This window comes from Schistocerca serialis, chromosome 5 (assembly GCF_023864345.2).
Source record: "Schistocerca serialis cubense isolate TAMUIC-IGC-003099 chromosome 5, iqSchSeri2.2, whole genome shotgun sequence".
In the NCBI taxonomy this organism is placed as follows: Eukaryota; Metazoa; Arthropoda; class Insecta; order Orthoptera; family Acrididae; genus Schistocerca; species Schistocerca serialis.
Genome location: NC_064642.1, coordinates 87,767,176 through 87,783,096, shown reverse-complemented (window position 1 = coordinate 87,783,096; position 15,921 = coordinate 87,767,176). Strand labels below are relative to the sequence as shown.

Below are 15,921 nucleotides of genomic sequence, written 5' to 3'. Positions count from 1 at the left end.
AAGAGCAGATACGATTGATTACCGTGCAGCTTCTCTAGAAATAAACGATAATTAATTGAAACCCTCAGCTGCTGACAGGTGTTGTTGATATACCTCGATGGGGACAGCTGAAAATTTGTGCCCCGACTGGGACTCGGACCCGGGATCTCCTGCTTACAGGGCAGACGTTCTATCCATCTTAGCCACCGAGGACACAGATGAATACCGCGACTGCAGGGACTAATCTTTTGCACGCCTCCCGTGAGACCCACATTCCCAACTGCCCACAATCTACATACGTAATGTTCCTAATAGATATTTGCCCATTCACTCATTAATCGCGCACACTAAGGTGACGATTCCCGTAAGAGTTTGGGCAACCTGTGCGCATTCGCGTAGTCGCGGTATTCTTCTGTGCCCTCGGTGGCTCAGATGCATAGAGCGTCTGCCATGTAAGCAGGAGGTCCCGGGTTCGAGTCACGGTCGGGGCGCAGGTTTTCTGCTGTCACCATCGAGGTATATCAATAACACCTGTCAGCAGCTGAGTGTTTCAATAAATTATCATGAATAAATATGCATTGACGCCTTTTACAGTGAGCTGTTACTTGAGAATGGTACAACGGCCGAAGTCGTGATCATAATTAAATTCATTCAACAACAGCCGGAAAATGTTGTCCATTCTGAAATACTGCAGGACTGTGGATGCAAGTAAACAGAGAATAATTCCTCGTTCTTGTTGTTTATTTCATTCATTTCTGTGAAGAAAGTAGCGTCATATGAACGTCACGTAATTGGCGCCCAGTGGTACACGTCGCTAAAGTTGTGTCCGTGTGTGGTGCTACAGGTACCTCGAGACGATGATCCACCTGCTGAAGGGCAACGTCGGCTCCGGCATGTTCGCCATGGGCGACGCCTTCAAGAACGCCGGCTTGGCCCTGGGCACGGTGGCCACCATCTTCCTCGGCGTCATCTGTGTGCACAGCCAGCACCTGCTGGTACGTAAACAGTCACGCAGAAATTCACGATAGCAGTTATTTATTATGTGCAGCTTCTTTGTTTCGGCTTGTCTTTTTTATATGTAGAGTAATTGTTACGAATTTTTATTCATTTTCGTCGTTTATGATGCATTAGCTCCACACTTAACAATCATGTACAACCGTTCGCTCGACGAAAGATCCGTACCCAAAGACTGGAAAGTTGCACAGGTCACACCAGTATTAAAGAAAGGTAGTAGGAGTAATTCACTAAATTACAGGCCCATATCGTTAACGTCGATATGCCGATATGCAGCGGGATTCTGGAACACATATTTTGTTAGAACGTTACGAATTACCTCGAAGGAAACGGTCTATTGACACACAGTCAACATGGGTTTAGAAAACATCGTTCCTGTGAAATACAACTAGCTCTTTATTCACATGAAGTGCTGAGTGCTATTGACAAGGGATTTCAGATCGATTCCGTATTCCTGCATTCCCGGAAGGCTTTTGACACTGTACCACACAAGCGGCTCGTAGTGAAACTGCGTGCTTATGGAATATCATCTCAGTAATGTGACTGGATTTGCGATTTCCTGTCAGAGAGGTCCCAGTTCATAGTAATTGACAGAAAGTCATCGAGTAAAACAGAAGTGATTTCAAGCGTTCCTCAAGGTAGTGTTATAGGCCCTTTGCTGTTCCTTATCTATACAAACGATTTGGGAGACAATCTGAGCAGCCGTGTTCGGTTGTTTGCACATGACGCTGTCGTTTATCGACTAATAAAGGCATCAGAAGATCAAAACAAACTGCAAAAGATTTAGAAAAAATATCTGAATGGTGCGAAAAGTGGCAGTTGACCCTAAATAACGAAAAGTGTGAGGTCATCCACATGAGTGCTAAAAGGAACTCGTTAAACTTCGCTTACACGATAGGTCAGTCGAATCTAAAAGCCGTAAATTCAACTAACAAGGGAACCTCGCCATTGCACCCTCCTCAGATTTAGTTATAAGTTGGCACAGTGGATAGGCCTTGAAAAACTGAACACAGATCAATCGAGAAAACAGGAAGAAGTTGTGTGGAACTATGAAAAAATAAGCAAAATATACAAACTGAGTAGTCCATGCGCAAGATAAGCAACATCAAGGATAGTTGAGCTCAGGAGCGCCGTGGACACGTGGTTAGCGTGAGCAGCTGCGGAACGAGAGGTCCTTGGTTCAAGTCTTCCCTCGAGGGAGTAGTTTAATTTTCTACTTTCAGACAATCATCACCACACGTACTGTTTATCAACAAATGTAGGAAATAATCATACAAATGTTCGACAATCGTTCGATCCCTTAAGGAACTTTCTGATGCCTCACAGTTCGGAAAATATTCATTGACATTGTTACTGAAGTCGCGAGCTATATTTGCTGGATTCATATTGCCCACGGAATGCATCTCACGTATTTAATGCACTCTCGTCCAAAGTAGCAAACAGTCAACTGCCAGCCAGGGAGCCTCGTTAGCAGGAATACTCTCTCTTCCGTGCGCTGTAGTCGACTGACGTCATGTGTTTCGATGTTTGTTTAGGTGTAGCGTCATCATACTACGACGCAGTTGCCTCGCATCGGACAGACGGACGGACAGATAATAATTTTCTGAAAATAAAAAATTAAACTTTTCACTCGAGGGAAGACTTGAACCCAGGACCTCTCGTTCCGCAGACGCTCACGCTAACCATGGGATCACGGCGCTCCTGAGCTCACCCTATCCTTGATGTTGCCTATCTTGCGCAAGGACTACTCAGTTTGTATATTTTGCTTATTTTTTTCATCCACACAACTTCTTCCTGTTTTCTCGATTGATCTGTGTTCAGTTTTTCAAGGCCTATCCACTGTGCCAGCTTATAACTAAATCTGAGGGGGGTGCGATGGGGATGTTCCCTTGTAAGTACCTAGGTATTACAATTACGAACGACTTAAATTGGAAAGAACACATAGAAAATGTTGTGGGAAAGGCTAACCAAAGGCTGCGTTTTATTGGCAGGACACTTAGAAAATGTAACAGACCTACTAAGGAGACTGCCTACACTACGCTTATCCGTCTTCTTTTAGAATACTGCTGGGCGGTGTGGGATCCTTACCAGGTAGGACTGACGGAGTACATCGAAAAAGTTCAAAGAAAGACAGCACGTTTTGTATTATCGCGAAATATGGGAGAGAGTGTCACAGAAATGATACAGGATTTGGGCTGGAAATCATTAAAATAAAGGCGTTTTTCGTTGAGACGGAATCTTCTCACGAAATTCCAATCACCAACTTTCTCCTCCGAATGCGAAAATATTTTCTTGACACCGACCTACATAGGGCGGAACGATCACCACGTTAAAATAAGGGAAATCGGAGCTCGTACGGAAAGATATAGGTGTTCATTCTTTCCGCGCGCTATACGAGATTGGAATAATAGAGAATTGTGAAGGTTGTTCGGTGAACCCTCTGCCAGGCACGTAAATGTGATTTTCAAAGTATCCATCTAGATGTATATGAATGTAAGGAAGATCAGAGGATGAGTTCAAGCTCTCATTGATGGCAGGATGGGGAAGGAAACGAGATCTTTTATTAAATCATCACGAAATTCACCTTATTCGCCATATTTACCTTGCAGATGGTGACGAAATTTCGTGATACTATAGATAATGATTAACGCTTCTGCCTCCAGCTAACTGTAGTTGACTTAGGTAGCGGTCATCGTCTTAGACGAGAATACTACGAGGCGTTCAGTGTTGCGAACCTTGGGAGATAAAACTGCCCCTACATGTGATGAATCCACTGCAAACACTACTGGTGATTGTGGATCAGAGTGAATAAGGCATGGGTGACTAGGCAATGAATTTGTCAAATTTTGAATTTATTGTTCGCATTCTGCAGTCCATTGGAAAGGAACGGCAAAGGAGTGCGTTCGGAATAAATTTGGGGTAGAAGGTCGGTTTTCCTAGAACTGCCTGTAACTCTCGTACATTTTTAGGAGAGGGCAATCTTCGAATGGCGTCTACATGCTTAGTATAGAGACAAACGCTGTGGGCGTCAATGCGATGTCCCTCATATTCAGTTTCAGTATAGATAAACAAACACGTCTGTAAATTATGCTTAAGCCCTACGTCGGTTAAAACTTGGAAAAGACACTCCAGTTTTTAGAGACGCTGTTCTGGTGTCTGGGCACAATGACATCATCCAAATAATTGGAGCACAGCGGAACTTTCGTCGTCACATGTTCAAGAAAGCGCTGAAATAACGCAGTAGAAGCAGATGTGCTTCCAAAGGGTAGGCGCTGGTGTATATAGAAGCCGACTTGTGTACTGAACACCACAGATTTTTTTTCGCTTCCTTACCGGATGGAAGTTGAAGGAGAGCATCGGCTAAATGACTTTTAGAGAAGAAACGTCTACCTACAAGGCGATTCGTAAGCTCCTCACAACATGAGAGCGGGAAAGAATCAATAGCCGTCTGAATGATAGTTCTTGCTTTTAAGTCGGCACGAAGTCTGACTTTCCCTTTAAATTTTCTTGTGGTAACCTTGATGCCCGCTGACAGGCATAAATGGGTTTCAAATTACCAGTCTGATCTAATCTGTTGAGTTGAGAAGCGACTTCATCGCGAATGGCGTGAGGCAACGGACATGCACGGTAACATTTCGGTTGAGCATTGTCTCTGAACGTAATGCACGCTTGAATATTCTTTGCATGTCCCATTCAAATTTTTCACACAGCTAATGAATGATAGCATGGGAAATTTTCGTATTAATAGCAAGGACATGGTCCTGAATACCTAATACAGGTAAATCAAGCGCATCCGTGACAAAAAATTTTGGGACTCGACCGCTATTGAAGTACTGTAAAGCGTTGTGGTGCAGTCGTACCTCGATAGTTTGTTTGCAGAGTGTGTGTCCCAAGAACAGAGATACTTCCACCGTTGTAGGTTGTGAGGCGCAGACTTGATTTTTGCAGCTAAGGGCGTCCCAGCTGCTCATAAGTAGTCTGATTAATAGATGTGATTGAAGCACTAGTATCTAAATGAAATGGTGAAGACTGATCGCAAATCGCTAAAGATAAGAATAGTTTGCGGTTTGTTTTCTGAATATAACTGTCAGTTCTGGTTTTCAGGGGACTGCTTTTACCCGTTTCGCGAGGTACAGAGTCTTTTGCTGATTGTGCATTTGAAGAGAGTTGATTTCAGTTGTGTTCCTGTGAGTATTGCCAGGAGCAGCGGGTAAAGATTCAGAATGTGAGATGATATTAATCTCCATTTGCTGAAATCTAGTTTGAAGGAGAACAGAGTTTGTTTTGCGCTTCTTTAGCGGAACACTTGCTGCCTGTGTCCTGACTTGTGACAGTGTCGGCATTCCACTAGGCATAAGAAGCAGTGTTTGCGATCATGTGTGACATAATACTTGACACAGAACTTTGGAGCACTTGAATTTGTAGCGTAAATGGCTCGGTGTCTCATGCCCTCCTTTACAAAGAGGTCTGCAGCTGTTGCACTTCTACCAGTCTGGCTACACTCGCTAGAAATGTTTGGATTCGTTGGCTCTAAAACTGAACAAGTTGCAGTGAGTGGTTAGTCTTCAAAAGTTCCCACTGCATACAAAATTTAAATCACTTCAAGATTAGATATAACAAATTTAGGAACGCTGTAAGAATAGTGAAAAAAATGAAGAATTTTCGACACGATCCTCACCTGGATGCTCTTACAAGAGAAAAATTTCAATTAGTTCCACCGACATTGAAAAAAATGCTTATTAGTTCAGTATGCAGAGATGAAGAATCTTCTTCCGTGGATCGAAGTCATCAGTAATCACAAACTTGTCGCCAGAAATGTATGTTGTGTCCGTCAGTGCAACAAGATGGATGAACTCCCTAGAAAATGCAAACATTATGAAACGATTAAAACATAAATGCACTTATTTGCAGTATACTCAGTGTAAAGCGTACTTTGTATCCTTGAGTCTCTCTCTGTTCCACTAGTAATGTACACTCCTGGAAATTGAAATAAGAACACCGTGAATTCATTGTCCCAGGAAGGGGAAACTTTATTGACACATTCCTGGAGTCAGATACATCACATGATCACACTGACAGAACCACAGGCACATAGACACAGGCAACAGAGCATGCACAATGTCGGCACTAGTACAGTGTATATCCACCTTTCGCAGCAATGCAGGCTGCTATTCTCCCATGGAGACGATCGTAGAGATGCTGGATGTAGTCCTGTGGAACGGCTTGCCATGCCATTTCCACCTGGCGCCTCAGTTGGACCAGCGTTCGTGCTGGACGTGCAGACCGCGTGAGACGACGCTTCATCCAGTCCCAAACATGCTCAATGGGGGACAGATCCGGAGATCTTGCTGGCCAGGGTAGTTGACTTACACCTTCTAGAGCACGTTGGGTGGCACGGGATACATGCGGACGTGCATTGTCCTGTTGGAACAGCAAGTTCCCTTGCCGGTCTAGGAATGGTAGAACGATGGGTTCGATGACGGTTTGGATGTACCGTGCACTATTCAGTGTCCCCTCGACGATCACCAGTGGTGTACGGCCAGTGTAGGAGATCGCTCCCCACACCATGATGCCGGGTGTTGGCCCTGTGTGCCTCGGTCGTATGCAGTCCTGATTGTGGCGCTCACCTGCACGGCGCCAAACACGCATACGACCATCATTGGCACCAAGGCAGAAGCGACTCTCATCGCTGAAGACGACACGTCTCCATTCGTCCCTCCATTCACGCCTGTCGCGACACCACTGGAGGCGGGCTGCACGATGTTGGGGCGTGAGCGGAAGACGGCCTAACGGTGTGCGGGACCGTAGCCCAGCTTCATGGAGACGGTTGCGAATGGTCCTCGCCGATACCCCAGGAGCAACAGTGTCCCTAATTTGCTGGGAAGTGGCGGTGCGGTCCCCTACGGCACTGCGTAGCATCCAACGGTCTTGGCGTGCATCCGTGCGTCGCTGCGGTCCGGTCCCAGGTCGACGGGCACGTGCACCTTCCGCCGACCACTGGCGACAACATCGATGTACTGTGGAGACCTCACGCCCCACGTGTTGAGCAATTCGGCGGTACGTCCACCCGGCCTCCCGCATGCCCACTATACGCCCTCGCTCAAAGTCCGTCAACTGCACATACGGTTCACGTCCACGCTGTCGCGGCATGCTACCAGTGTTAAAGACTGCGCTGGAGCTCCGTATGCCACGGCAAACTGGCTGACACTGACGGCGGCGGTGCACAAATGCTGCGCAGCTAGCGCCATTCGACGGCCAACACCGCGGTTCCTGGTGTGTCCGCTGTGCCGTGCGTGTGATCATTGCTTGTACAGCCCTCTCGCAGTGTCCGGAGCAAGTATGGTGGGTCTGACACACCGGTGTCAATGTGTTCTTTTTTCCATTTCCAGGAGTGTATTTCAATATCCAGTAGCAGCCGTAAGCTCTGCGTCATCTGAGAGTATTCTGAGGATAATCGGAGGCAGAGCTTTTTTTTTTCCTCTGTTGTTATTTCATCCCCCCCCCCCGCCCGTCACCCCATATGGGCAGGGGGGTGGACTGTCAACAGATATAATTTGATGCCCTTCCCCGACGTGAGATTAAAATTGTAAAAAACATAATATAAATGCTGGACATGGCGGCTGACAAAAATAAAAGATTTGTACAATAAAAAGACAGATAGTCAGTTTCAAAAGTTCAAGTATAAAAGATTGATTTGGTGATTAATTAAAATATAGACAAAGATGAATGGCAAATGAGTGTCACATACGAATAAATGGAACCAGATAGGAAGTTGCATAAAGTTAAACTGAAGGGCCTGTGTGTTGACTCATTAAAATAGATACCGAGAAGAGTCGATGTAGATTGCCAAGCATAAGGGTATCACGGGAACGTAGCATTTAAAGGTAGTGCGTAGGCGGGGATTTGTGTGGATGGATGTTTGGAGGAGGGATGGGGGAAGAGTGGAGAGGCATGTAGTTCCGAACCAAGACTTGAAAGTGGGTGGAGAGAATTGGAGAGGAAGGGAGCCCTGACAAGGGATGGGTGGCAGGGATCTTCTAGATCTTATGGGCCGGGTATATACCGTGCCGGATGTCGTAGTTAGGTAAGGAAAGACGATTAAAGTTTCGTTGGGAGATGACGTTGAGGGTGTGCAGGTGTATTGTTGGGGGAAATGCGTTGCTAGAGGCGCGTCAGAGTACCAGGATCAGTGAGCAGGTGGGATACTAGGGGGTGCATAGTGTCGAGTTTACGGGTAACAGGATATTCGGAGGTGTTCCCGACGGAAGAGTAGGCTCGGGAATTTTGTAAGTTGGTAGAGGATGCGGGCGGGGGAGACTAAGCGTACCGGATAAAATGAGAGAGGAGTGGAAGTCTGCGCCACATTGCCACAGCAGAGGAGAGGCGGAGCTCCGGGCGCGGCGGTTTAAAAAGACCCGCGGTCCAGTCACAGTTGCAGGCAGTGGTGGGATGTGAATTGGACATCCTTTGCTGGCGTACGTAGCGCGTCTTCGCTGTGTATGACAAGCCGTCTATAGCAGTGGCTCGCGGCGGCCTATTTAAATGTCTTCTGTGGAAATATGAGCAGTACGCGACGCCCCGTGTGCGGTCGATGATACTGCAATACATTGCTTCTTGTGGTTTTCAGCGTACTAAAGGCTGATTACGCTTATCCACGGAAGACTTCCAAATTCTCGTACGAACGATTCTTCAGGCAGACGTCGAGATGGTTCCTTTGGAAAGCAGCACTCCGTCTTCAGGCCACAAGTGGCCCATCGGGATCACCCGACCGCCGTGTCATCCTCAGTTGACGATGCGGATAGGAGGGGCGTGTGGTCAGCACACCGCTCTCCCGGTCGTTATGATGGTTTTCTTTGACCATAGCCGCTACTATTCGGTCGAGCAGCTCCTCAACTGGCATCACGAGGCTGAGTGCACCCCGAAAAATGGCAACAGCGCACGGCGGCCTGGATGGTCACCCAACCAAGTGCCGGCCACACCCGACAGCGCTTAACTTCGGTGATCTCACGGGAACCGGTGTATCCACTGCGGCAAGGCCGTTGCCCTTTGGAAAGGGCACGGCCGATTTATTTCTCTATCCTCTCGTAATCCGAACTCGTGCTCCACGACCACGGTATCGGCGGGACGTTAAACTCTAACTTCCTTCCTCCAGATTCTAAAATCTTGTATTCAGTAGGGGCCTGCCGTGGTTACTTACAGTTTTGTCAGGAAAAAGGGGCCGGAACACCGAGAACGCAGAAAGAGTGCGCGGCTGAGCTCTGTGCCTCCGCCACCGGATGTGACGCCAGGCGGCCGTATCCTGCGTGCTGGCGCCCAGAAAGGACACACACCGAGCGGCAGCCGGCACGGCGCAGTCGCGGCAGCCCGACTGCGCGCTCGCTGGGTGTCGCCTGCTTCAGTTTCCGGCCTCATCGTCATACTGACTATGCTCCGGCTCGTTTAGGGCGAGACAGTAATTGATGTACCGTCCGTTTCAGGCTGCCACGTGCATAGTGTCCTAAGCATCGAGCGGTGAGGTAGGTGCGCCGTAAAGGCGTAGCTGCGTTCATTCAGCGATCTGGTGACGTATCTGTTGCGTATCTGCGTGACGGCATACAACAGCTGGCCTCGAGATTGTGTACTCTGCTTAGCTGTTACACTTCTGATACAAAACATCACGATCACCTGCTTAATACCGTCTTGGTCCATCTTTCGAAAGCCATACAGCAGCGAAGATACGGCGAAATGGCTGCAGGAAAAATGTGAAGAAATAGAAAAGAAAATGATTGCCGCAAGCAAACTGACTCGACGTATAGAAAAGTCAAAACAACCTTCGGTGAAATTAAAGGCAAGGGGCGGTAACACAGAGAACCCAGTGGGAATTCCACTAATAAATGCAGAGGAGAGAGTACAATGAGTGCCTCTACGAGAGGGGGGGGGGGGGGGGGGGGGAGACCTGTGTTAGAAGAAGGAAAAGGAATCAGTATAGAAAAGATAGTGGATTCAGTATTAGAATCGGACTTTAATAGCGCTTAAGAAGACAATCACATAAGGCAGCCTGCCGGAGTCGTCAAGCGATTCTAGGCGCTACAGGTTGGAACCGCGCGACCGCTACGGTCGCAGGTTCGAATCCTGCCTCGAGCATGGATGTGTGTGATGTCCTATGTTAGTTAGGTTTAAGTAGTTCCAAGTTCTAGAGGACTGATGACCTCAGAAGTTAAGTCCCATAGTGCTCATAGCCATTTGAACCATTTGAACATAAGGCAGAAGGGATATATAACATTCCATCGAAATTTCTAAAATCACTGCGGCAAGTGGCAACAAAATTCTTATTCATGTCGATACTTCATCCACACAATTCCCAAGATTGCAAGAACTCACAACTGCGAGAATTATCGCATTATCAAATTGACATCTCATTCAACCAAGTTGCTAACGAGGATAATATTCAGAAAAATTGAAAAGAAAATTGAGGGTCTGTTAGATGACAACCAGTTTGGCTTTAGGAAAGGTAAAGACACCAGAGAGGCAATTCTGACGTTGCCGTTGACAACAGAAGACACAATCATAGGATCTTACGACCAGAAAAAAACGTTCGGCAATGTCAGATGGTGCAAGGTGATGGAAATCCTGAAAAAAATGGGTGAAAGGTTTACGGAAAGACAGGTAATATGCAGTACTTACAAGAACCAAGCGGGAACAGTAAGACCGAAAAACCAAGAACGAAGTAACCGGATTAAAAAGAGTGTAAGACAAGGATGTACTCTTTCGCCCCTGCTGGCCACTCCATACAACAAAGAAGCAATGACGGAAATAAAGAAAGGTTCAGCCGGCCAGAGTGGCCGTGCGGTTCTAGGAGCTACAGTCTGGAACCGAGCGACCGCTACAGTCGCAGGTTCGAATCCTGCCTCGGGCATGGATGTGTGTGATGTCCTTACGTTAGTTAGGTTTAAGTAGTTCTAAGTTCTACCGACTGATGACCTCAGAAGTTAAGTCGCATAGTGCTCAGAGCCATTTGAACCATTTTGAACCATAGAAAGGTTCAAGAGTGGAACTAAAATTCAAGTTGAAAGGATATGAATGATACGATTCGCTGCCGATATTGCTATCCGTAGTGCAAGGGAAGAAGAATTGCAGGACTTTTTGAATGGAATGAACAGTCTATTGAGTAGAGAACACTGACAGAGTAAATCGAAGAACGACGAAAGTAATGAGAAGTAGCAGAAACGAGAACAACGCGTAACTTAACGTCATAATTGGTTATCAAGAAGTAGATCAAGTAAAGGTATTCTGGTACCTAGGCAGCAAAATAATATTGACGGACGGAGCAAGAAGGACATAAAAAACAGGCAAGCAGTGGCAAAAAGGGTATTCCTTGCCAAGAGAAGTCTACTAGCATGAAACATAATCCTTTATTTGAGGAAGAAATTTCTGGGAATGTACATTTGGAGCACAGCAGTGTATAGCAGTGAGACATGGACTATGGGAAAACCGGAACAGAAAAGAACAGAGGCATTTGAAATGGAGGTTTTCCACATAATCGGCGAGGAAAGAAATATATGGAAAACCCTAATAAGAAGAACGGACAGGATGGTAGGATCTCTGTTAAGGCAGCAGGGAATAGCTTCCATGGTATTACAGGGAGCTGTAGAGGAAGACAGAGATTACAATACACCCAGCAAACAATTGAGGACATAGGTTACAAGTGCTACTCTGAGATGAAGAGGTTGGCACAGGAGAGGATTTTTCGTAGCGGGCCGCAACAAATAAAAAAAAAAATAATAATAATAATAATATACCATACTGTGTGGCATGGATTCAACAAATTGTCAGTAACATCCTGGAGGTATGTGGCTCCAGACAACTACGCACAGGTCACGCAATTCCCGTAAATTGGGGACTGGTGGCTTGTGAGTGTAGAACTTGTGCCCTGTTGCGTATCAGATGTGTTCCATCGAGTTTAGATAAGGTGAATCTAATGGACAAGACGTGAGTTAACTACCTTGCTCCTCAAACTACCGCAGTACGATTCTAGTCTTGTGACACGGCCGTTAACATGCCGGAAGATTTCGTCGCCTCCAGGAAAGACATCAAGCATGAAGGGACGTAGGTGGTTCGTGCTAATGTTCAACAGTTCACATCTGTCGTGCTTTCACTACAACCACAGATGCCAGAATCCCCGGCTGAATATCACACCTCCTCACCCTCCAACACCCCAGTCCTAGTCCGTGGCGCGGTGCACGTTTCGAACAACTGTTCGCCTGGATGACGGCATATAGGGTCACCTGACACGACTGTCAACCTCGTGCAACAAGAAGCCTGATTCATCTCTCCGGGTGACACATGTCCAAGTACTCAGGGTCAAGTCCTTTATGGTCATGTACCCAGTGCAATCGCATGTGGCGATGAGATTGGGTCAACACGGTAACGTGTAGGACCCTCTGCTACGGAGCCCCATATTCAACATCGTGCCCTGAACGGCGTGCCCCAAAAAAGTTGAGCCTGCAGCAGCACTGTACTCTGTCGTGAGCTATGCCACAGATCGCAGCCTATCCTGCTCTGCAGAACGGGCAGGCCTCCGATGCACACGTTCTGAGATGAGATGTGGACTTTCAACATCTTGTCGTCCTTTAACCACTTGGCACAGACACTCACGACAGTAGAACGCGAACAACCAACCTGCTTCGCCGTTTTCGATTTCCTCGTTCCCAGGCGTCGGACCACAGCCGATTGGCCTTTGTCAAAGCCGCTTATGTCGGTGAACTTTTCCATTTGCAGTGTATTTCGAGAGTTGACGTACCAAACTGTGGCTGTCATTTTGTTGAAGTCACTTTTATCACTGGTTGTTAAGTCGGTTATTCGCTGCGTGAACAGTACGTGAAAAAGAATAGAACTGCACGAAAATAACTTTTTTTTTTATTAATAACTTAATTTCATTTACTTTTAGCACCATCCCATTAATTTCAATGTATCTCGATCGGTTTCACCTACATGAAACAGTCACTATGCGGTATATTCAAATGTTTCTTTTTTTTTTAATTAATCAATTCAGTAACAAGATATGCTTGCATAAGCGGATTATCAAATCCAGAACTGTTATCGGTAACATTTTTTTTTCGTTCACAGTTTATCCTTGTGGTCTCGTGTTAACGTGCGGATGATCTGAATTCCTGACATTAATTTATTGTTTATGTGAAAACGCCTGGTTTTTTTTCACCAGACGAGTCTCGCTTTATTGAGGTAGAGCATCATCAGCGGCTTGTAATTAAAGATATTTACAATCTGATTTGTTTTTAAGATAAAAAAACAGTTAACAATATATTCGTTTTTACTGATTTCTGCTTCGTTTCTCGCCTACATCGGGAATGCAGTGTGCTGGCATATCTTTGGTGTCTTTCTTCATTAGACATTGATACCTGTGGTTAATTTTTCGTTGTTCTGCTGAACTACGCATTTCTTACGTTTTACATATCACACTTTTTCGCACACAACTATTTACTGTTTATTTTTACCCTTCTAAGCGTGTATTGTAGCATTATCAGCATGACACTGCCACTAGTCTGTCTTTGACCTCTTTTTTAGTTAATTGTACGTGTGTTATTCTATTTCATTATGTTGCTATATATTTATTTGCTGTACAAGACTGAACAAGGAATAGTGATGGAGTGCCTCTTTTTTAGGTAGGGGGGAGAGAAGCAATGATGAGTGGACATAAGTGTATACTAGTGTGATGGAGTGTGAATAGGAGGAAATGGTGAGGAGCGAGAAGTGAAATGAAATTGAGAGGGGGGAGGATTGGGTGGGAGAGGGTCTAGGATGGATAAAGCTCTTTTTTTCATTAACACAAAACAAACACTTGCTCAATGACCAAATAAATATTGGAAACCAGACAATTCATAAAACGATTGAAAAATTACATGAGAAAGAAAAGCGAAATGGATCTAGTGAAGAAAAAGAACACGCATTATCTTGTAGTTGTAACGACGGAACGAATATACCCTCAGGAATTATAAATTAACTACGGATAATATGGCCAAACAACTGAAAAATTAACTATTTCGAACTTGAGGCTCTGTTAAATACACACCATGTGCTGTTCAACTAGTAACCAAGATCGCCCCCCCCCCCCCTTTAACGAATCTCTACCTTTCATTGTCCACCTTCATCTGATGAAACTTCTTTGTCTCATTATGTTCGAGTTCGAACCTCGAACGAGCTCATTGTCGTCATGACAAGATCCAAAATCATTCCATGTTCTGTATATTTTTAATTTAGCCTGAAGCCAAGTTGTCTCCATAATTAACAACACAAAACGGTGTGTCTGACAAACTGTCGATTCCTTATGCACACATATCGTGATCATATTGATTGAACCAGACTGACTAGAAGTTGGTAGTGCTAGAAACACAAAAAAGTGACAACATTAGCAGAAAGAAACTTAATTGAAGTGCCATGGTCATTCATATTAAATGACAGCATTTGATTGGCAGAAACAGAGTCTAGAATTGCATTTTGTCTAGGCAGTGTGTATGAAAACTAATCTTTGTACTCACATTAATGTTTTAAATCATTCATATTAATTCAAATATCGTCTTGTCTGGGTGACCAGTCAAAGTATTTTGAGTTCTATTGGGGTAGCTCAGGTATATCACAAAGATGATCATGAAAAGTAACTAAAACCAAGAGTGCAGTTGTTTGTTATAGGTTTGGTGAGATGAGAGCATAGAAGTGTCCTCACTGAAACCCATTATCTCACTGTGAATGAAAGCCGGTTCTGACTGTTGATAAAAGTTAACAAATGTCTAAAACGGAAAGCAGAAAGCAAATGTGTAAACTTGAATCATTATTATGGCCGAGGGATGCCGCGCTGTGTTAAGACACAGGACTTGCGTTCGAAAGGAATGCGGTTCAAATCTTCATCAGGCCATTCGGATTTTCCATGTTTTCCCTACATGCCGGTAGTCTTCCTTCGATGAGCACTCGGCCGAATTACGCCTCCTTTAACCGCGCATGACCGAATCTGTAGTACCGCAGTTTACTTGACGACAGGTATCTGGCTGTCAAGGACAGTACACAGCTCCATCTCGAGCGAGAACACAGCTCCGGAGCTCACCTCTTATGAGTGCCCACAGAACTGCCCAAAAAATGGTTCAAATGACTCTGAGCACTGTGGGACTTAACAGCTGTGGTCATCAGTCCCCTAGAATTTAGAACTACTTAAACCTAACTAACCTAAGGACATCACACACGTCCATGCCCGAGGCAGGATTCGAACCTGCGACCATAGCAGTCGCACGGTGCCGGACTGCGCGCCTAAAACCGCGAGACCACCGCGGCCGGCGGAACTGCCCACCTCTCCCACTTAACCACCAGTTTCGCACAGCCTGTAGCGTAGGGTACATAGTGTACCAGTATATTTTCCCTCATTTTTACTCAATTTGCGAATGGAACGCGGGAAAGAAATGTCGGACACTTTTTTACGGCTGGGCAAAATGCAAGGTCAAGTCTCACTAATGTGACCGCCACCTATTTACGACGTCAGCTTGCAATGACAACTCACAGAGAGCAGTGGAGGGGAGGAGGGGGGTATATAAAGCGTGTCCGGATGGATGCGAAAAAACAGTTTCGTGGCCGTCCTCCTCGACGTCTCCCGGGCATTCGACTCGGTCTGGCATGAGGGGCTGCTTTTTAAGCTATTCGGGCACGGCTTCTCCGTGTCCCATGTCCGCCTCATTGCCACCTACTTAGAAGGTCGCACGTTGCACGTCAGGATTCCGGGCGGTACCTCCACCAGGCGTCGAATCCGGGCAGGTGTTCCACAAGGCAGCGTGCTCGGACCGGTCCTTTACTGCCTCTTCACCGCCAACATGCCCACTCAACGTCGGGAGCATCTCGCCCTCTACGCGGATGACACTGCGGTCTTTGCACGTTCCCGGAGTAAGGCACTCC

At 46.0% G+C, this 15,921-nt stretch overlaps 1 protein-coding gene and 1 pseudogene across 1 annotated transcript in view; one reads left to right on the top strand and one right to left on the bottom strand.

The window, feature by feature from the left end:
* The window catches only part of LOC126481402 (proton-coupled amino acid transporter 1-like), a 277,953-nt gene that overhangs the window by 151,177 nt on the left and 110,855 nt on the right, over positions 1-15,921 (top strand). The window contains exon 4 of the mRNA XM_050105131.1: positions 824-974. Within this exon, the coding sequence (XP_049961088.1) occupies positions 824-974 (151 nt within the window). The remainder of the gene's footprint in view (positions 1-823; positions 975-15,921) is intronic.
* LOC126482422 (5S ribosomal RNA) lies at positions 8,920-9,037 on the bottom strand (annotated as a pseudogene).